The 21,641-nt window shown below is 41.7% G+C and overlaps 1 protein-coding gene across 1 annotated transcript in view; it reads left to right on the top strand.

Moving 5' to 3' along the window:
* LOC141956932 (sodium-dependent neutral amino acid transporter B(0)AT3-like) overlaps positions 1–21,641 on the top strand; it is a 30,969-nt gene that overhangs the window by 1,323 nt on the left and 8,005 nt on the right. The window contains exons 2-5 of the mRNA XM_074897803.1: positions 8,743–8,883; positions 10,461–10,598; positions 15,050–15,231; positions 15,628–15,738. Coding sequence (XP_074753904.1) covers positions 8,743–8,883; positions 10,461–10,598; positions 15,050–15,231; positions 15,628–15,738 — 572 coding nt within the window. The remainder of the gene's footprint in view (positions 1–8,742; positions 8,884–10,460; positions 10,599–15,049; positions 15,232–15,627; positions 15,739–21,641) is intronic.

Here is a 21,641-nt window from a genome sequence, read left to right as displayed (position 1 = left end):
GGGCTGCTGCAATTGAACAAGTGGTAATGGTTTTAAACCAGAGAAGGGTAGATTTAGACTAGATAGAAGAAAGAGATTTTTTTACAATGAGGGTAGTGAAACACTGCAACAGGTTGCCCAGAGAGGTGGTAGATGCCGCATCCCTGGAAACATTCAAGGCCAGGTTGGACAGGGCTCTAAAGCAACCTGATGTAGTTGAAGATGTCCCTGCTCATTGCAGGGGGGTTGGACTAGATGACCTTTAAAGGTCCCTTCAAACCCAGACGATTCTATGATTCTGTGATTCTATGATTCTAACTCACCATTCACAGCAGATTTTGAGATCTGCCATGGTAAGCTGTCTAAAGCAGTAATAAAGCAAACTGTTTCAGCCCAGTATTATTCATTACCTTTCAGTTAACTGGAGAAACAGAAAATTCAAAACTGGAGAAACTGAAATGACAGAAAAAGTTATTAAATCTAAGCTTGTTCTACTAAGGTATCTGTATTATTTATGAACTACGTATGTTTGAATCAAGCAAGGAACCAAGAATGGATGCTGCCTTTAATGGAAAGAGGTGTTTTAGAATGAAGTGGCCACTTAGGGACTCTGATAAGTAGCTGAATGAATGAGATATACTAGGTTGTATGAGTGAAAAATAATCCTGACATGTATAAGCAGAGCACTAGGAAGCAGGTGGAGATATGGTTACCAATACTAAGAAAACTGAACTTCTGACTTCTTCTGAAAGTCCACCTTTCAAAGTCAAGTTAAAAAGTCAGATAAAAAGCAGAAAAGTCCCAACACTTACTCAAGGTCTGGGAAACTTATCTGACAAGGAATGACCTTAGAATCTTATCTGTTCTGTTCATGAAATTGAAAATGAAAAGGTATGTTTATCATAGTCTATAAACAAGCAAATGGAAATTATTTTGGTGGCAAGGAGCTATTTAACTGTGAACATGTAACAGCTGCAAGTTGTGATTACACAAATTCAAATAAGAAAAGAGAAGAAACAGTAGCTTAGATTCCTCCCAGGAGACTTAACATTTTCCATTATTTATTTGCAAGATGTGAAACTCAGTGAAATTCTCTCAGAGGAGTGCCAAAACTGGGTGTTTAGAAAGCCATAGGTACAAGCACACTGTTTCTCTACATTTGCCCATGGGAATGGCTGGAAAAAGCCTGTCACTTCTGTTGTTGACACATGCTTTAATGAAACATGATAAACACCTTTAGAGAGACACCCCCATAGCATATATGGCATGGGGGCTGCAAGGAAAATGTTCTTCTTCCAGGCAAATACCTTACAGCATCTCAGGTGGCCTTTCTATTCTGGAGCAAGAGAACAAATATTCATTATGGATAGACAACATAATAAAACTAAGATGATGTGATATTTTTGTAATGTAATGAACATTTAACACAAAGTGCTCAGTGGAAGGTTTGAAACTAACAGATAGGACCATAGCAGGATGCATCTCCTTTGCACATCTCATTACACAGAGCTGCTTCTGGGGCCACCAATGGCATGAGGCTGCATGAAATTTGTGTTTCAGGGTTTGGGGCAAGTCTCTGTTATGGATTAAGATGAAATATTATTTTACTGACCATAAAAAGGTTCTCACACCTTCCCATGAAGCACCAAGGGACACTTCTCTGTGCTGGATGTGGGGAACTAGCTGTGGCCAGCTGTTTGCAACCTCTTCAGATCCTGGCCTCACTTCAGAAGATCAGCAACACCTGCCTTCTACAGAAGTATGATCTCTCTCCTCCATCCCCCACCTCCAGAGTCCCCTGCATTTCTATCCTGCAGACCTTTACCACCCCAGGAAAAGTGCAAGTGAAGGAGACCCATGACAACATTTGTTATGGACCACACAGTTCTTGGAAAGTGTGTTTGCCTGTGTATCCAGCTTCTGAGCACTGATATATCCCACATGAGCTGCTAGGGACAAAAAAGACCAATTTTAGAGCAGGTTTAAAGATAATAAAAATAGGAAAATGCTGACAGGACAAAGTCATTCCTTTGCACCGTGAGTAGTGATTTTGTTAGTGAAAAATTGGTCTAAAATAGCTAGCAGACTCAGTAATGGTATATAGCTACTTTGCATCACTACAGTGGCACAAGACAGTGGTGAATAAAGTTCAGTGTATGGATGTATGGCCAATGTTTGGTCACTGGATTTTAACAAAAGGCTCAGAGAACTCAACAGCATGATGGACTCCATAACAAAGTGGTATAGGGTTTGTGAATAATTTATCCCAGAAAGCTGGTGTTGGAAGAGTTTGAGTGAGTCATGAAGACCACCAAGACAGAGCTGCTGGGTTTACACCAGTGTATAATGTAGTTGTGGTTTTCTTCTGCTAACTTAAAGCAGTGATGTGATTTGGGGTTGCATTTTTGAAAGCAAACAACTCATTCAAAAGCTTGATAGATTTTTGGGGGTACTGGAACATAAATCCTGCTTCTGTGCATCTGAAAATGTGAACATGGGAGAGACCAGTGGCATAGGGGTTAACTAGGAGCCCTGAGAGGTGCAGGGGCTCCCTGCCTGCAGCCACAGCCCCGAGTGCAGCGAAACCTGTTATGGATAGGGCATAGATGTGCTCTAAAGCTGAACGGCTTCTGGGGTGCAGATCACAGTTTCACAGCTGGTTCAGGTGATATCCAAGTGTTTAAGAGTTAGGCAATGTACTTTTCCTCATTTCTAAATCTTTTCAAAAACAAGAGATAAAAATAAGTGCTTGTATATTTGTCTCATGTCAGCTGTTCTCATCAGACCTCTGGACCTTATTCATTGCACATTAGTGTTACTCAGTAACTTGGATCTAATATAATATCAGTTTTGCTGACATTTATCGCCTGCTGTCGTTACTGATTATTTGGATTTATTGCCTGGGTTAAGTTAGCTATTTACTTTTCATGACTAATGGATATGAAGGCTGTTTGCCACTGTAAGTGGAGACAAATACAAAGGTTCCCAGGCAACTGGAATTGAAAAGAAGTCTCTAAATGGCCCAGTATATAGTTTGTCACTTAAAACTGAGACTTAAACAAGCCATATAGCTATATATGTACACATACAGTCATCTGAGTATACTTTAAAAAAAATAAAGCAATTCAGTTCTAGCTGGACTTACTGCAGTGTTTTACTTTTGATTATACCTAGTACATATGCTTGTCTAACCCATGGGTATTAAAAATGTGCATAGTGCCCAAGCCTCCAGGATGACCGAAAAGTATCTTTAATGTAAAATAAAGTTTCTTTCTAGGAAAATAAATACAAATGAACACTAAAGTCCTGCTAAAAATGGACAACTGTTTACTTCTGGGGCAATGATTTACAGACTTTCATAACCTGTGGCCTGCCTCACCTTTTGCTAGAATTCGAACTACAACTTTCTGCAAAATGCAGTTGCCTGGCTCAGTGTGTCCTCAGAAGGAAAATAAAATCTGAGAAGAGCAACAGGTATACCTGGAAGATACTGTTTGTTAGGGGAAAAAAAAAAAAAAGTAGTATATTGGGAAGAGCAGAACGATTCACTATTAGAAAAATTATGTTACAAGCAAAAAATTTCATTTTCTGGATTGTTACCATGTCCTGCTTAAGTCCTTAGTGAAAAGGCATTTGGGGTTGATCCTTTCATAAGTTGTTGTACTTGGTTGCCCTTTACAGCTCAGGTTAGCACATGGGTGCTACTCACTTGTATGCTTCAGGCATGTGTATTTCATGGGGAAGTTCAACAAGGTTATTTTATAAACTGATCTACATGTGTTACCCATCTTTGTTTGAAATGGCTATTGCTCCCTTGGTTTTCTGGACATGGCTTTAGCTCCTTCATTGTTGCTCAGGGAGATATAGTGATTTACATGGGAAACAACCCTGCAAAGTCTCAGAGTCTGTAAGACATGCAATGTGGCCTGTAAATTGAAATATGCTGCACAAATATGACATTTATAGTAGCTCATACTTTTCATCTGGATAAAGGCATGTGCAGAAGACGTAACAAAGATCATGAAGTATTGTCTTCCAGAGAGAGGTGAATGAGTTGCTGATTTTTTTTTCCAACCTGATGTCTTGATGTGATTCATTGCTGCGTTAGTTACTACACTGCTTAGCTGAACTCCCTTGGAGAAAGGGAGACAGGTCTAATAATCTCCTTTCAATCTGAACTAGTTACCACCCATTGCAATTTCTTGTAGATAAAACAAATTATCACAGGTATCTTGCCATTAAGTTCTCAGTCTTTTGGAAAAATGCATCCATCACCGTTTCTCCTAGGTATCAGCAGAACTGGTGAAGTGGGTCTCTGAATGATCGTTGCATCGTATTGTACTGAAATGTTCTTTCCAGATTTTTCAGACTGTACATATGTGTTTCCTTTGGAATTATTATTTTGCCACTTTCCAGGTCACTTCTGTCTTCATTATAATTATGTTTTTCCATTACTAAATCTCTGATCTGAAGGAAATTCATGTTCCAGCCTTCCAAATACTGTTGTGTCTTTAGATCATCATTTCAAGTAACTTGCCTTACTTCTGCTAGCTGATCTGCAGGCACTTGGTAAGATGCAATATTGAGCACGTACATCAGTTCCTCTAAGTTTTTCTCTACCATTAAGGAAATCTTCACTGGCACTCTAACATCAAGCAAAGGTATTGAGTTTTCTTCTCTGCTTCTCACTGAAGATCATCAATTTCTGCTGGTTGTGGTACATGTTGATTAGGGGGTCACCTGGCTGATACTTCAAACTGCTTCACATTTCCAGTAGTGAGGTCTATTGCTCTCTCTTTCTAAGATGTGACAAAACCAATTTGGCCACTTCACTCTGCTTTGCCAGCTGCCGTGATTCAGCTTTAGACCGTGCTCCTTCGTAGCCTCCTGGCCATTCTGCCCTCTGGTGCATCAGCGATTCTCAACAGTCAGCGTAGTAGTTCATGCGCTTTTCCAGATTATCATGTCTAGGTGATATAACAGAAATTGTGCCCTTCAAGTGTCATTTTGCAGGTAGAGGGTTGAATATGGTTGAGCGGTTTCTTTCCTGACCTGATTTGCTTGTACATTGCAGTCGAGGGATCAGCTTTTCAAAACCTTCAGTGTATCTAGAGCGCTCCAGGTATTTTTTTCTACTGCCATGACTATAGAGCTGCCTCTACTCTAACGGTTCTTCTGAGTTAGCAAATGATACTGCTTGTGCTACACGCTGGTGCTCCTTGACACTTGGGACTCTATTGTTAATGAAACCAGCTTACCAATATGTGCAGCATTTGTAGCTGATGACATCCTGATTTGAAAAAGCTCTTGTAGGCTTTCTGTGCCTTCTCCTGTGCACGGGCATTGTTCCTCAACTTTGCAGTATCCTTGTGCAGGATCTCCTTCCAAAATAACTTTAACTTTGGTAGGTTGTGGACAGTTTAGGGCTTTTTTTCCTTGAACTTATTTTAGTAGTGCATGTCTCTACTTGCATCTTGAGTGTCTTTCTGACAGAATAGATGGTGTAGACTAAAATTTTCCTAGGTCATGCCTCAGGAATATAACTAAATTGTGCCCTGGTTATACTTCTGATTTTTATGGGCATTTCTCCAGGCTTTTGAGGTACTTACAAATGCTTGATCATGATCATTTTTCTTATTCATTTTTTGATAGGAAAAAAGTTACTGAAGCTTAAATTTTGCTTATAGAGGTTCCCTCCTGGGCTTGCTTCTTGTGTATGTCTTCTATTTTCCTTTCACTATGGAGCATATAGATCCAGAGTATCTAGATAAAAATTTACCTAGAATATCCAGATATAGAATAATTTGCTTCCTGGCACTTCATGATTGTTTCTGCTAAGGTTTCTTTTTCCCATGCCTCATGGAAGCCGCACCTACTGAGTTTCTGCTGTACCTGTGCTACACACCCCATGGGTGCTGATGGGGTTTTGTTGTGCCTGTGTCTGAATGCTCTGTTTTCTGATACATGGTCTGCGTTTAGTTCCAGCTTGCTGCTTCATTCTGCGTCTTGGATTTTCTTCTTGTCATTTCCATGGTTAGATTTCTCATAGCATTTAAAAAAAGAAAAAAGGTATTTAAATTCTGACTTTTGGCACATCCTCCCTTACCTGTTAAACAGAAGCCTTCACTATACAGTTCCAGAGGGTTCCTACTCACTATTAGGTACCTGATACCTTTCTGGTATTCTTTTTCTTTCTATGGGTGGGGGATTTTATTGTGGAAAAGAGTAAGCTTCAAGTGCTTGAGCAGACTGTCTGTGCTTTTTCTGAATACCTCTTTTTTGCCTAAAAATACTGTAAAGCAAAGGAACGAATAACTGAAAATATGTATTTACACGACAAGCCATTTATCTGAATTAGGTTTGAGAAAGACTAGCTCCATTAACTATTTCTTCTTAGCCCAATCTTCTGCCATATTTTCATATTTGCAGATAGCATAATTTTTATATTGTTTTCATGGAAAACCAGTATTTTCTTTCCATGTGTGACATTATGTTTTGCCATGCTGTAAATGACTGGAGTTACGTACAAGCCAGCACAAAGTAAACAGGCTTTTATCAGCAGAATATCTAAACATGCTCTGCTGTCAGTGGTTCAACTAGCAAACAGAAAAGGGGAGAGAGATAACAGAGGGCAGTTTGCACTAATTATTACACGGTTATTTCCAGGGAGATATGATATGGGAGACAGGTTGATCCCTTACGGAGCGTTCTGCTAGCAAGGGCTCAGCACTGCACGGGTTGCAGCGATGGATGGTGTGAGGCCAGGCAGCTGGGAGAACAAGCAGAGTGCTCCACACTTCGGTACTCCAGTCACTTGTGTGAACATTTTGCTCTTCCCTGGAGACAGCCCAAGGCATCAGGCTGTCAGGAGGGCTAGGTGGGTGCCCTCAGGTGCGATGTGTAAGGGGATATTGCAGCAGATTTGAAGGAGTGAAGGACTGAGCGTGGCAAGAGGTTACTGAGTTCTTGCAGAAGGGACATACAAATTCCTTAGTATTTACATGGAAGCTTCAGTAAGTAGCTCCAGGTGAGATTTCAACAGGTGGTAAAACAGTTAATAAACAAACTATTGTGGTCCTTAACTCCTTCTGCAACTCCCTCTCTTGGGAGAGGGGTTATAACAGCCACTTTAGATATTCCTCCAAGCAAGGGGACTACTGAGCAGGGGTACTGAGGAGTCAAATTGAGGATTTAACATACTGTGAGTTAACTGTGAGACTCTGATTTCAAATCTGCTTCTCAGTGGTTAAAAACATCTTAAGAATTCAGATCATAAGGAGAGATGTTTATTTCCACCTTTGGCAAATTAAGAAGAGTCCATCATTGAGAAGAGCTTCGCCAATTTTTGTTCCTATGTATTTCTCAATAAAGGGCTAAACCATTAAACAACAAACCTTCTCTGGATGTTATATGTAGTTATTGCAGCACCTAGCAATAGGTAGCAAAGTTATTGGAATACCTTAGCCCAAGTAACTCAGTTTATATGCCCAGTCTTTCTAAACAGTCAGTGATTGCAAAACACAGGAGCCATTCCAGGAAGAGACCAGAAATCTTGCACATTCCTCCAGCTCCCTCTCGGGGCTGAAGACAGAGAGGAAAGCCAAACTGTTCTGCTTTGCTCTCTCAGATGGTGATGGTGGTGCTCCTCACTCTGCCAGCCTGGAGAGAGGGAGGAGGTTTCCAGAGCTGGAAGAGCAGAGCTGGGCAGACTCTCATATGAATTTGGAGGCAAAGCTGAAATAGTATATTACAAGGCACAGGCTTATTGACAAGAGGATGAGGAGCACATTCGGTGTGAGTTGGTAGGAAGATTGGGAGGGGGCTGAGGCAGGAGTTCTGTCTTTGTTTCCCCAGACAAAAGGGGCTTTGTGGTCACAGTGGTTGTTGGTCATGGCAATAACCTTCAATCTATTACACTTTTTCAATCTAATTGGACGTTTGGGCAGGTGGTTTAATCATACTGATGAAACTTCTCCTGGTCTGACCAAAATGAGTATCTGTGCAAAGGAGGGAGACCCAAACCCATGTCCCTTCTGAGGCAAGGCAGCGAGATGAGGCGTTACACACCATTTTGCAGGAACCACCCAGGCTGCCGACAGGATTGATACCTGTTTGCAGGCACCCAACAGCATGTGCTGCCTCTGGCCCAAGGGAGCTGCTGTGGGAAAAACAGGGAAGATGTTGAGGATACAAAACAGGAGGAAATCAGGTTTCATTGTTCCCACATCTCACCAAACAACTTCAGTCTTGCTTTCAGTTTTTCATTAGCCAGAGGCTCTGTGCTCTGAGCACAACTGCATGCAATAAAGTAACCTGGCCTCTTGGGGGTCTCTGGCGCAAAATCCTGCTTTACCAGGGGAGGATGTGGAACACACGCCCGAGAGCTTTAAGGAGGGAAACAAGGTGATGCACTGAAGGAGAAACAGACAGTATAGGGGAGAGGCAAATCCTTGTGCTTTATGAGCAGGAGGAGAAAAGAAGATGCTTAAAAGAAAGGGAAATGGAGGAAAAAGGGAGGCTATTTATAATGGGCTGTAGCACTCCTGGAGGGGAAGTGTCCTGCAGCACTAAGCAATCCAGTCCTTCCTCCTACATCTTCACTAACAAAATTACCAGTAACAGATGTTACTTGGCAGGTATTCCTAGTAAGGATAAGTCCCACAAGGACTTTGTTAGGCTCATAAGGCAGACAAATTACAAAACAGTAATTTCAGTGAGATGTAGATAATCATGTGGCTCAATTGCACTTAATTGTGTTTTCAGGGGCTTTCCTGATCCCATACTTCATCGCTCTTCTCTTTGAAGGAATCCCACTGTTGCATCTTGAACTGGCCCTAGGACAGTGTCTGAGGAAAGGCAGCATTGGTGCCTGGAACACCATCTCACCTTACCTTGGAGGAGTTGGTATGTCTCTCGGTGTCCCAGCTCAAGGAACCACAGCTGACTTCCCACCCAGCACTCACTTCCTACAGATCTGTGCCTGATGCTTGTTAGGATATAAAAAGAAAATTTTTACAGTGAAAATTTTTACAGTGGTGAGACACTGGAACAGGTTGCCCAGTGAGGTGGTAAATGCCATCTCCTTGGAAACATTCAAGGTCAGATTGGACAGGGCTCTGAACAACCCAGTCTAGTCAAATATGTCCCTCCTCATTGCAAGGGGGTTGGACTAAATGAACTTCAATGGTCCCTTCCAACCCAAACCATTCTATGATTCTATATCGCTCCCATCAGGTGTTACCCCAAGCACATGGCAGCCTTAAATGCAAACCTCATAACCTTTGCTGTGGGAAGCATAATGATCTAGAGCTCTGCTAGCCAACACTGCCCCATTCCTACCATACCTTGGAATTTACACAAAGCTGCCTGCCCACAGTTCTTGCTCCTCCCCTAGAGTCTTCCAGGAGACAGTCTTCTCCTTCCAGGGACAGTTGAACTAGAGGGGGGACAGAAAGATACAAAATCAGGAATGGGAGCCTAGCACCGGCTAAAGATCCTAAAGCATGTGGGAAAGTTTCCCTCTGGGACAGGGGTGCACAGTGGGGTTATTGAAAGGAGATTAACAACATGGCTGGGCACAAGGGATAATCCACACACCAGCGTGCATCAGACTGGTGTGCAGTCCTGTACCAGCAATTTTTTTTATTTATTCAGTTTAACATACACTGAAAAACCACATCTTATGTCCTGCATACATTATTAGGCTGCAAAAAATGAATGGGAGCAGCCACTGTTAAAGGGCTGAACCATCAACTCTACCAGTTTTGAGATAGCAGCCTCCTGCCTGTGGGGACAAGGAGAAACCCTCCGACGCCCCAGCCAGCACTGCTGGATCATGCCCTGCTTTAAACAGATGCCTGAAAATGGGATTGGCAGCAACAGCCATGCCTGTGGGGGTGTGTGGGAGGAGAAGGGGTAACAGGACTTATCTAAGGGCCAGAGGGCAACCAGGAAGAAATACCAAACAGCAGGGTGGTGCCTCCAGCTAAACTCATCTCCTACAATTAGGCATGTCCATTCTCCCTTTGCAAAAATGCAAGCAAGCAGTAATCGTGGTGGTATTACTCTTCCTTCCTTATCATAGGAGCAAAACAATTACCATTTTAGGGCATATGTCCATGATTTGGGACAAAAGAATGCCCTCAAGCATGCTATGAAACTTCAGTCTCTTTTGTTCTCCATTATTAAAGTTGTCCCGTGTTGCAGAAAACAATGTATTACATACTAGAGCAAAGATTTCAACCCTTATCTTCTATATAAGTAAGGAGTGTCAGCCTCCTTAGAGTAGGGCTGGTGAGCTGGGGGACTCTGCACCACTCCTTGGCTATTAAGGACACAAATGACCGTCTTTCATTTGAAACATCTCTTAGGGAAACAGAAAAATCTTGAAAAATTAGGAAATGTAAGCTTCTAAGAGCAAGTGCTGTAACTGATAGTTTTTTCCAAAGCTTTTCTAAGTTGAAATGTTGTGCTTTCTGCAGGGGTTGGCTCATGGATGGTGTCGGTTCTGGTGAGCCTATACTACAACACTGTTTTAACCTGGGTGATGTGGTATTTCATAAACTCCTTCCAAGAACCCCTTCCTTGGAGTGTTTGTCCTCTAAATGAAAACAGAACAGGTAACTACCACTTCGACCATCACTGCTAGCAAAAGGAGGATCACAAATGTCAGAGTCTGGGGGCTAACAAGAGGAAAAGGGAAGCTTTGTTAATTTTTGATGCTCGTGCTATGATACAAATACCAGTCTGAAAGAGTGTCCTCTGCTTTCTGACTACGGAGAAATAGTTCTTTATCAAGACACGTGAGATTACTAGCATAATTAAGAACAAAATTTATGACTATATCTTTCAGTAACTGCTTTAAATGAGGCTTTCAAGTTTTCATAGATGGAGATGTATTGGTTATGACTCATAAGCTCTTACAGAAACCTTTCAGCTCATTTGCCATGATGTGCTGAGAAAGATCAGCTGAGTTGCCAGAGCAGGAAACACAACCCTACTGAAGAACCTTAGTTTCTGCCTGTAGATTGCCAAGACTAGAGCAGCTAACCAAGAAACACCTGAGAGGAGAAGCCTCATGTGATTTGGCCCTGTGTTGTGCACAAGACTTGATTTGTTTTCTTGTCAAAAAACTATGAGTCACAACAGCCTACTCATCACCCTCTCAGGAACAATAAAATCCAGAAAGTCCATGACCCCTTTTGCTTGATTTCAAAATAGGAAATGAAATAGCAGTGTTTTAAAGAAAATAAAACCAACCAACTAAAGAAGCAAAACATTTTTGAGGTAGCAGAGAAACTACTTAAAAAGGGAATCTTAGAGGCTCAGACCAAATTCACACTATCTGCTACAAAAACTGGTGTAAGATCAAAGACAGACAGTGTACCTAAGCAGGATAAAGACTGCTCTCAGTTTTTAAAAATTATTTTTCAGCTTTCTTTTTTGTTCAGAGCATGAGAGACACAAGTTCCAGGGCAGAGCAAGAAATGTAATCTGAGTAAGAGCCTGTGCTGGGTGTGTTTGTGGAAGAGGTTTTTGGTAGCCGGGCAGGGGGCTACAGCAGTGGCCCCTGTGAGAAGCTTCTCAAAGCTCCCCCGGCTCCAAGTCAGACCCACCCCTGGCCAAGGCCAGGCCAATCAGTGATGGTGGTTGTACCTCTGTGATAACGTATTTAAGAAGGGGAACTTGGGAGTAGGAGTGGTTGTGAGGAGGACACCTATGAGAACACTGAGGTTAGTGGAGGCAAGGAGCTAAGAAAAAAGACAAAACATAGCAGAAGTCAACTTTCTTTTAGAGAACTTAGGACTATTCTAGAATAGGAAGACAATTAGACATCTCCCATCTTTGTTACAGAAGTAGAGAAATAGGATTCTTTCATTTCTCAGGATACAGATGTTGCAACTAGTAATTTACTAGTAACTAGTAAATGTCTTCCAAACTTGCTTTGGAGATCAACTTTTTAATCAACTAGTTTGATATACAAAAACCTGCATTTTTAGTTATGCATCTTTTAGAAAATACTGAAGAAGTCCTTTACAGGCAGAGTTTTCAATACCAGTGCCAAGATGGGAAGAACCTGCCCTTCTCCATCATTACTGCAATGCTCTCTCCAGGGACCTGCTTCTGAAGTGAGTCAAGTAGCAGCTGTTCCCCTCCACCAGCTGAACATAGACTAAAACAGCATTATTTCAGGCTCACATACTTAATCTGGGACTAAAGTGGCAAGAGCAGCAAAGCTTTCCACTACATAGCTCATTACTCATACACCCTGCTACACTCCACATGGACTTTCATTCAATAGCCAGACTGTGTATTCAGAGGTATCTGGGATTGCACTGGTCAGTGTGTGTCTGGGTGCACATCCAATTCTTTTAATTCAGAGCTGAGCAAATAACACCAGCCAGTCCGAGTATACGACTGTCCTCATACACTGAAAGACAATCACCAGCTTCAGATGTAATGACATTTCAGTGGCAACCACACTTTCACATGTAAATTTGGAACTGGAAAGTCACTAGGGTAAATCAGTACATCACCTCCCTGCAAGTCACTTCATTCTTCACTTTGCAATCTCACCAAAGCAAGTTTTGTTTGAAAAGTTTCATAAAGCCACAATGACCACAATCATGACTACTCCTCTTCATCAACCTTTTGCCAGCTACACCAGCTTTCCCAGAATTTAGCCCAGAGTTGAGGTCAAGATTTTGCCACAACTTATTCAGGTCACTTTTCAAAAGGTAGGCACCCTCACTTTTTGTTTGCTGGAATTTCTATAGTGTCTCAAGACATACAAACCAGGAACCACCTCTGCTGTCTCTGCTGGGATTTGCTGCACCCGTTCAATTAAAAATTTATCATTTGCAGATTATCTCTCACATAATCTGCATTTTGCAGTCCATCTTTATTATTTGGCAGTCCTGTGATGGCTCCGTTTTAGAGAAGAATAAAAGCAAAATGTTGATTCATCAATATTACCTTCTTTACATTAGAAATATAAATTCTATGATGTCTTCTGTCAGGGTTTCTTTCACTCTTGTTTTAAAAGATCTTTCTGTTTTCTTTAACGCAGCTAGCACTGATGGCTCTGCACTCCAGAGTCAGGTGTCAGGGCTGCTCTTCACAAAGCTCTCCAAGAGCCAGGCTTCTCGGTCAGTCCTTTCTCCTGAACCACAGCAGAAGGACCTGCACCCATCATCTCTCCCAGAGACTGGAGGGCTGTGAGGCGAGGATGGAAGAACAACACACTCTGCCTCCCCCCCTCTAGCTGGAAATACTTGAATCTAACATCTCCTGCATAACAAGAGTCTCCCTAAAAGAAAAGGCGTTTATCATCAGAGCAAAAAGGGAACCAAATTCAATTCATCATCAAGATCATGGAGCTGGCTGCCCAAGAGCACCACAGCACGCTTCCCCACTTCAGCCACAGGGCAAGGAACTCGGTGGATCCCTGAGCTCTGCTAAGTGGCTTAATTGCCACATTGTTGATTAATCTGTTTTCAGAGTTTTGCTGTGAATGGTGGCTGTTTCAGAAATGAGTGAAAGGTCAGAAGGGATAAATGGGCCTGTTTGAGAGCTCGACAGAACTGGCTGTCATTTCATACAACAGGAAAAAATTAAAAATAGAAAGAGGAGTTGTTTCTTGTACTCTCGGGATTATCTTCCTAAAATATATCATCACGTCCAGCTATGGAGTTTAAACAGTAGAACAAGGGAGCTTTCCTATAAGGCACTTACCTTATTCAGCCACCTCAAACTTACTACCAGTAAATGCAGCATCTGGATGTTGCTGAAATGCAGTTTTATCATTCTCCTGCCTGCAGACATGCTTGTTGCCTTTGTAGAGTCTTGACAGGATGACTGACTTACACTTCCATGCAAGCAGAAGCAGCCATCCTTTCCCCAGCTTGGGCTATCAGCCATTCATGGCAGGAGAGTGGCAAACTGCCCTGCGTGAGCTACTCTGCTCAGTGCATTAGGTAATCCCAGCAGGAACCAAGAGCCAAAGCTAATGGGTCCTGAAAACAGGGAAGGAGGAGGGAAAAAGTTGTTGCTAAACTTGAGTGGGATTGTGTGTGAAGCAGTAGCTTCAGCAAGAGACACTTGAAGAAAGAAAATAAGCGTGCTCTTCCAGACAGAGAAACAGATGCATTCAGGTTTCACTAGGCAGGGAAAGGAGAAAGAGCTCTCCCAGCCTCGGTGTGTGCTGGACCTCCTGGTTACAGGCACTGCTGTCAGTGCTGCCTCTGTTGGCTCCACGCTGCGTAACCTCAGCTCCTGGAAATGCACAGGGCTGCCTTGTGTTCTCAGGACACACCTGATTCTGGCTAGGAGCAAAGGCAGAAGCTGCAGCACCCAGGGAACTCGGGTTCCCAGCTAAAGACAGCAGGCCAGTGGGTTTTCTTAAGATCCTTTGTCAATCTCCCCTTCAGGCATTTAGGTTGCATGTAGGCAGAAGGGTGAGCATAGGCCGTGGCGTATCTCGTGTTCCTGGTTCCCTCTTCTCCAGGCACAGAGCCTGGCTGGAGAGTGCTCCCTTCCCCAGGCGCAGGTGCCTGAGGTTCCTGCTCACAGAAGCCCTGGAAAGATGAACTTAAGAGACTGATGCCTGGGTCTTGCCCCGCTATGGGGCCACAACATAACCAGGGGATCCCGGGCTTACACCTATCCTCAGGTGCCAGAATCTTGTTACAGCTCCACCAACCTCTAGACACACAGCTAAAAAACTTCATAGTCTCCACTGAAATTACAGTTTAGGTTTTACCTTGCACTGAGTATGATGCCTTTGCTCTTTAGAAAGCTATCTCTTGCAGAAACGCTGGTGATGTTCTGGTGAAGGTGTAATCTAAGTCTTGCAGTATCAGCCTGCTGTGACAGAGTTTGTCTTGCTGCACATTACAGGCAGTGCAGAAAGGCCAGCTCAGTCCTCCTCTGTATTTCATTTGGCAGCCCACAAGGGACCATCCTGCCACTCTCCATTACTATAAAGTATTGCTTCCTAACAATACAGTGAGTGGGAAAAAATATTACCTATTTTAAAATTTATTCTTACACTTACCGCATTTTTTTCCAGGGATCAACGAAGAATGTTACGAAAGTACTGCAGTAAGTTATTTTTGGTACAGGAAAACTTTGAACATAACACCCGATGTCACTGAGAGCGGCACGTTACAGTGGTGGCTCATTCTGTGCTTAGCAACTTGCTGGGCAATTGTCTATCTCTGCACCATCCGAGGAATTGAAACCACAGGAAAGGTACGGAAAAGGTAGAGAAGTGCATTATCCCACACTTTGGATCTTGCTCTCCAGATACTGAGTTTCACCACCAAGGAAAGCCTTCCCCATTTACCACACCTGCACCACACCAGTGTGCTCCTTGTCCAGCGAAGCGATAACAGTGGTACAGGTGCCTCAGGATGACACTTCTCTCCTTTTCTATTGCAAATGCTTCTGCCCTAGCAGTCTCCCCTCTCACAGTTTTAAGAGCAACTTTTTTTACAAATATGTTCTGCAAAAGTGCATTCTGATTATTTTAAAGATGGCAACATTCACCTGCAGCTGTCTTATCTAACATTATTAGGTTTGTGTGTTGTAATAACAAATAGGATTTATCAATGTTATTGTCATTAACTGTCTGTCTTCTTACTTTAGGCAATTTATGTAACTGCAATATTTCCTTACCTTGTCCTAACTGTATTCCTTATTCATGGACTCACTCTACCAGGAGCCACTGATGGTCTGGCTTACCTCTTCACCCCAAATGTAAGTATTGCTGCTATAAGTCAGAAATATTATTTTTCTTTTTTCTCCCCTTCATATCTCATATATTCATTTTCCAGCAGCTCCTGAGCAAGCTCCCTATCCAAGAGCTCAGCTAAGCTCTTTTTTCTGAGATGAAGTGATTTAGTATTTTCATATATTTTAGCAAGAAAAGAAGCAGCAAAGTATTTAACAGTTCAGTAATAAGCATATCAGAAAATAGTGGAAACTTCAGTATGTTACAGGTGCCTTGGTCTTGAATGTGTAAGTAAAGCTAATGCACTTCATGAACAGAATCATCTTTCTGTTCTGATAAAGATGGTATTTCCCTGCCAATGCTACAGAATTTACACAACTTTAATCTTTTAAGAATTCACATGGAAAATGACTGAGGAATTACACTGCAAAGTGATTTTTTTTCAAGTTTGAAAGCAATTTTCTCCTACCCCTGTTTCTCCATAGCTGAAGTTTCCCCCCTTCCCTGTCGCTGAACCTAAAAGACAGACCTTCTGGAGAATCTCTCTCTTCCATTTTTTCTCATGTTCTCAAAGGGACATTCATATACTGGTCATTTTAGAAGGACCCCTTTACACTGTTCTTAGTGGCCTTCCCAAATACAAAGTCAAATTGTCCCACCAAGTGGTTGCTATGAACCACAGGCTCCTCAACAGCTCTATGGAGCCTTATAGCACAACAACAAAGTGGTGAGTGTAGAGGAGAGCACAGAACAGAAGCCACTGACAGATGGTCTTTGAGCATCCTCTGCCTCTGCAGTCACAGCAGTGCTTCCCACCACAGGAACACTGGGTACTTGCCTTTCCCATCCTATACCAGGAACACAGTTATTGAAGAAAACACAATCCAAGAAGCTGAGAGATATGTTACATACCAGCCTAGAAAGGAACAAGATCAAGAGAAAGCTCAGATGAGACACCTCTTTCATCCCTCCCCTTGCAAGCCTAGTGGCACAGGTACGCAGCTGAATGCTGTCAGAGCTCAAAAAGGACAACCTGGGTCTTTACAGGAGACCAGGACATGCACTTACAATTTTGTAGGGCTCAGACAGGACAATAAATGCTTGATGCAATGTCTTAAGGAAGAAAGCAGATTAGACAACACAACCAGAACAGGGCCTGGTCTGTTGTCATTTGGTCTCAGCCCTGCTGTCAAGTTTCTCTGGAAGAGCTAAGGCATCTTCAGGACTTACAACCATTTCACAGTCAACTTAGTACAAAAACTAGATTTGTGTGTATTCACAAAGTCTGGAGGTATCACAGTGCTGAGGGGGACCAGATCATCGTAAAAGAAGAGCTGGATGGTTTGCAGACTGGCACCAGAAGTCAGAATGAAAATCCGGCTGCAATCAACCTGTGGTTAATGATTAGTCGGTTTGAGGAAGCAGATCCTCGGGACATCCTTGAAGAGTCATCTGAAGATGGTTTGGGTGATGAAATTGTATGTTCTTATCTACAAACATGGAAAAGCTGATGTAACAGCCTGGTAAGTGATATCTGCTATGAGTGTTGCTATTGCATAGAAAGTTATAGTGTAAGACAGAAAGATGGCTTTATTAAACTGCTGGGGAGAATTTTGGCACTTGAAGGACTTCAAAAAGACATTAAGCATACAACTGCAACATTTCCTTTCTCTCTTCTTCCCCTTAGCCCATAACTGCAGTACCAATACTGCCTTTTCTGTTAGCCTGTTTGTTGAGGAACTATTCCCATCACTCCTGTCAGTAAATACATACATTTTTCTTGTTACACTTCTCCAACAGGGGATGTCCCAAAGTGAGTTGTGCAGGGGGGCTATCAGTTTGGGGGGGGTGGGGGGGTGGCAAAGATTTACCTGGCCCACCCAGACCACATTAGCTGACAAAACTGTAAAGATATTTCTTAAGTGTGTTCTGTTTTCTTCTTATTTTCCTGTCTTTTTGCAGGAAGCTTTGTAAAGTTTTAAGCAAAATAAAGTAAGAGTTAGCTCACCTACTGCCTGTTTCACCTTGCTTAAAAAAAAAAAGAAAAATAATAATAAATTAAAAAAAAAATCAACCTTCTTGACATTCTCTACTCATTGGAGGCAATCTTTTACAACTTTTTTCCAACTTTGTAGTGCAGCAGAAATTGTAGTTTCTCTGTAATAGCTGCCACATCCACTCTCTGGTAACTTACACCTCACTGTTGTATTTGAAAATCTGTGAAAGAATGTAATATCTAGTGCTAAAAGTCACATCTTACTGCGTTCCAACATCATAATCATCCAATTGAAATTTTTTTTTTTCCAAACTACCATTGTTTGTATTTTAGTTCTCATTAATAAATATCACAAATTACTGCATGTATATAGATTTTAAATACGGAAGGCTGTGGTTTTGTTTTCATGCAGAAATACATCATTGGCTTTTTGTCATCTGACACACTTTCACACCTTAAATTCTAGAATAAATAATGAATACGTCTTTTCATTGACTTTCAGACATGGAGAAGTCTGATGATTTACTCACCCTCTCTAAATCCGTGGCTACCTGGAAAGTGAAGCTGCCAAGAAAACAGAAAAGATACTGAAGTTATGCTCACAGGCACTTGAGGGGAAAGCATAAGTTGTACAAAGATGAAGCAACACAGAAGCTGGAACAGAGACTTCTGGGAAGGTTCTTGGAAAAAAAAAATAAACAGAGGCAGCAGAAAAGGGATCCTATCAAACATCAACAATGGTCTCTACACGGTTCAGCTTCTGCGGACATTTGTGTTAGCTCAGGAGCACAAAAGCCTCCTTCTCCAGTCTCCTTCACATCTGCAAGAGCTTCAGAGACTGTAAATATTTGGGGGTTCTCTGGGAATGAACAATTCCAGGAACTTGGTTGGGCAACTGATGGCTGTGCCCAGAGCTCTGCAGCTTTTTAACGAGCAGTGAGAATAGCCAAGAAAAAGGCAGCACAGACACCAGATCCTCTATCACAGAGGCAATTTGTAATTTTTAACTCTATTTTGCAGTTTAGTTTTACATCTGATACATTACTGTGAATGGACACTTAAAAATCCTTTCAAGGTACCTGGTCTGTCCATATTGTTTCTGGTATTAAGGAGAACAAAAGCATTACCTTAATGAACTGCTGCCTTTAAGTGCCGTATTACTTGTTGGTCACTTCCTTATGACAAAAGCAATAGCTGTATTTACACCAAAATGACACATCACAGGGATCCCAGTATGTTTTAATTCTGTTTTAAGGAAGTTTCTCTCTGTTTCACGTGTTCAAGCATCCAAACATCTTGCTGGTCAGGGGGCCAATTTTGTTTCCCTTCCTCACTCCCATGCTCATTCATTAACATTCTGGTTGTATATCTTCATCTCCATGTTTCTAGGTTCAGCACATTTTTTTTCTTCTGAAGATACACTTATGAAATCCATATGACATATTATTGAAAATATAAAATGACATTTAGATTCATAATTTGCTTAAGACCAGATAATGACACTGCCACAGCATGCTTGCAGGTCCACTATTTCTTCAAGTCTGAGTGTTGATTAGTAGTTTTAGAGTCAATAAAAGCAATGGATCTAGCATCAAACTAAACTATCTCTGGACTCATTTGCCAAAGTCCCCAGTCAGAAAGCCAGACTTCTAACAGTATCTATCAGCACTGACAATTGACTTGGCAGCACTTAATCAAACTCTGAAGGCCATGTTGAATGCAAATGCTGAATTTCTGCACTGCAATAGCAATCTAGTCCTGCAACTGCACAAGATCCTACCAGTGAGCACTCTGGCACTGGGGGTTTGGTTATGATCTTTCAAAAGAAACGTCTAGAAAGGTTTGTCTAAGCAAAAGAATTTCAGCCAGTAATGGTTACATGTATCTGCTTGCTCTGTTGTACAAAACATTACACCAGCTCTGCTGTGGTCAGGGCACTGGCGTACTTGTGAAGAAATCATCTGCAGTAGTGGCCTTCACTGCATCCATCCACACTGAGGTGAACCCATTATTTTCATTCTTCAAGCTCAGGCCAGCTTCAGAGAAAGCCAAAATGCTATTAAGAGTCTTCTGGCATATTTGCCTCTCATTCATAGAACCATGAAATTATAGAATCACCTCAAGGAAAGGACCTCAAGGATCATCTGGTCCAACCTTTCTGGCAGAAGAATGGTCTAGGCAAGATGGCCCAGCACCCTGTCCAGCTGAATCTTAAAAGTGTCCAGTGTTGTGGAATCCACCACTTCCCTGGGGAGATTATTCCAATGGCTGGTTTGTTCTCATCATGAAAATTTTTTCTCTTGTGTCCAGTCAGAATCTCCTCAGGACTAACTTGTACCCATTACCCCTTGTCCTTTCCATGTGACTCCTTGTAAATAAGGAGTCTCCATCTTCTTTGTAGCTGCCCTTTAAATACTGGAACATGGTGATAAGGTCTCCCCTAAGCCTTCTCTTCTCAAGGCTGGACAAATCCAGTTCTCTCAGCCTTTTCTCACATAGCAGGCTTTCCCATCTCTTGATCATCTTTGAGGCCCTTCTCTGCACCCTCTCCAGCCTGTTCACTTCTTTTTTGTACAGCGGGGACCAAAACTGAACACAGTATTCCAGGTGCGGCCTGACAAGGGCTGAGTAGAGTGGGATAATGACTTTTTTATCTCTGCTGGTGATGTCCTTGTTGATGCAACCCATCATCCTGTTGACTTTCTTTGCCACTGCAGCACACTGTTCTCTCATATTGAGCTTGTTATCCATCAGGTTCCCCAGGTCCCTTTCCACAGAGCTGCTCTCCAGCCAGGTAGATCCTAGTCTTGCTGCACTCTTGGATTGTTTTCTCAGGTGCAAGACTTTACACTTGTTCTTGTCCTTCCTAGAAATGCTCATAGTAGGATCATTCCTATGAACGTTCCTAGTCATGTACTAGGATCAACAGCACACGCACACAGACACAACACAGAAAACACACTATTCGCTGTGCATGACCAGGCTGCAGATTTGACTCAGACTGATGTAAACCAAAGTGAAATACTCTACAGCCCTGCTATTGCTTTTGGGCCAGCTGGTTTTTAAAACACTCATTCTTAACTAATACTGGTTTCTATTCCCCTCACTTGATAACAAATCAAAAAGTAAATACAGCTGGTAGGGTATGAATATAACACACCACCGCTTAGTTTCTGCAGGAAACGAATATTTATTAAATGGATTTAAATTTTGAACATTACTTATATTTTATCTTTTTCTTTTAGACTGATTTTAATGATAAGATTCCTTCTTAGTGCAGCTATTTAAAACTGCGTATTATTCTCTGTAATCTAACAATCACTGACTTCTTAATTCCTCTAACAAGTTGCCCTTACATCAAAATTCAGATTTCACTCTGCCAACTTCTCCTTTTTCCTTATTTTTCCTATGTTGCCCTTTTATCTTTTATTGCTGTGTTTACAGTACTTTGAATCTAAGATGCTCTTTTTAATGAATATTCTCTTCTTGTCTGCTTGGGCTTTTAGTCTTTATTTTTTTTAAGAGAAGTTGGAAAGTTATGGAATCACTTTGTGTCTTGAAACAATGAAGGTTTAGCATTTGTATACAGTTTTAGGAAGATAATATCCTTAAACTGTAGATTAACAAAAACAAATAAATTGAGGAAAAATGTAATGTACTGTCCCTATTGTGTGCCTAATGCCTATCATTTAGAAACACATTTTTATAATCAGACAGAAGAAGTATACAACGAAACAGATTCTATAATTACTACATACATTTAAACAGACCAAATTATGTATTCAGAAATGCCTGCTTTATTGTCTTGTTTTGCACTAATTCACATTTTCAGTACATTTAGATGACAGCACAACTTACAATTTCAGAAGTGATGTAAGCGATGAGTTATGAGAACTGGGAGAGAAAAATAAAGTTTAATTTAAGCCTAATACA

This window comes from Athene noctua, chromosome 2, assembly GCF_965140245.1.
Source record: "Athene noctua chromosome 2, bAthNoc1.hap1.1, whole genome shotgun sequence".
In the NCBI taxonomy this organism is placed as follows: Eukaryota; Metazoa; Chordata; class Aves; order Strigiformes; family Strigidae; genus Athene; species Athene noctua.
Note: the sequence above shows the minus strand (reverse complement) of the source record. Positions and strands in the feature narration are given on the sequence as shown.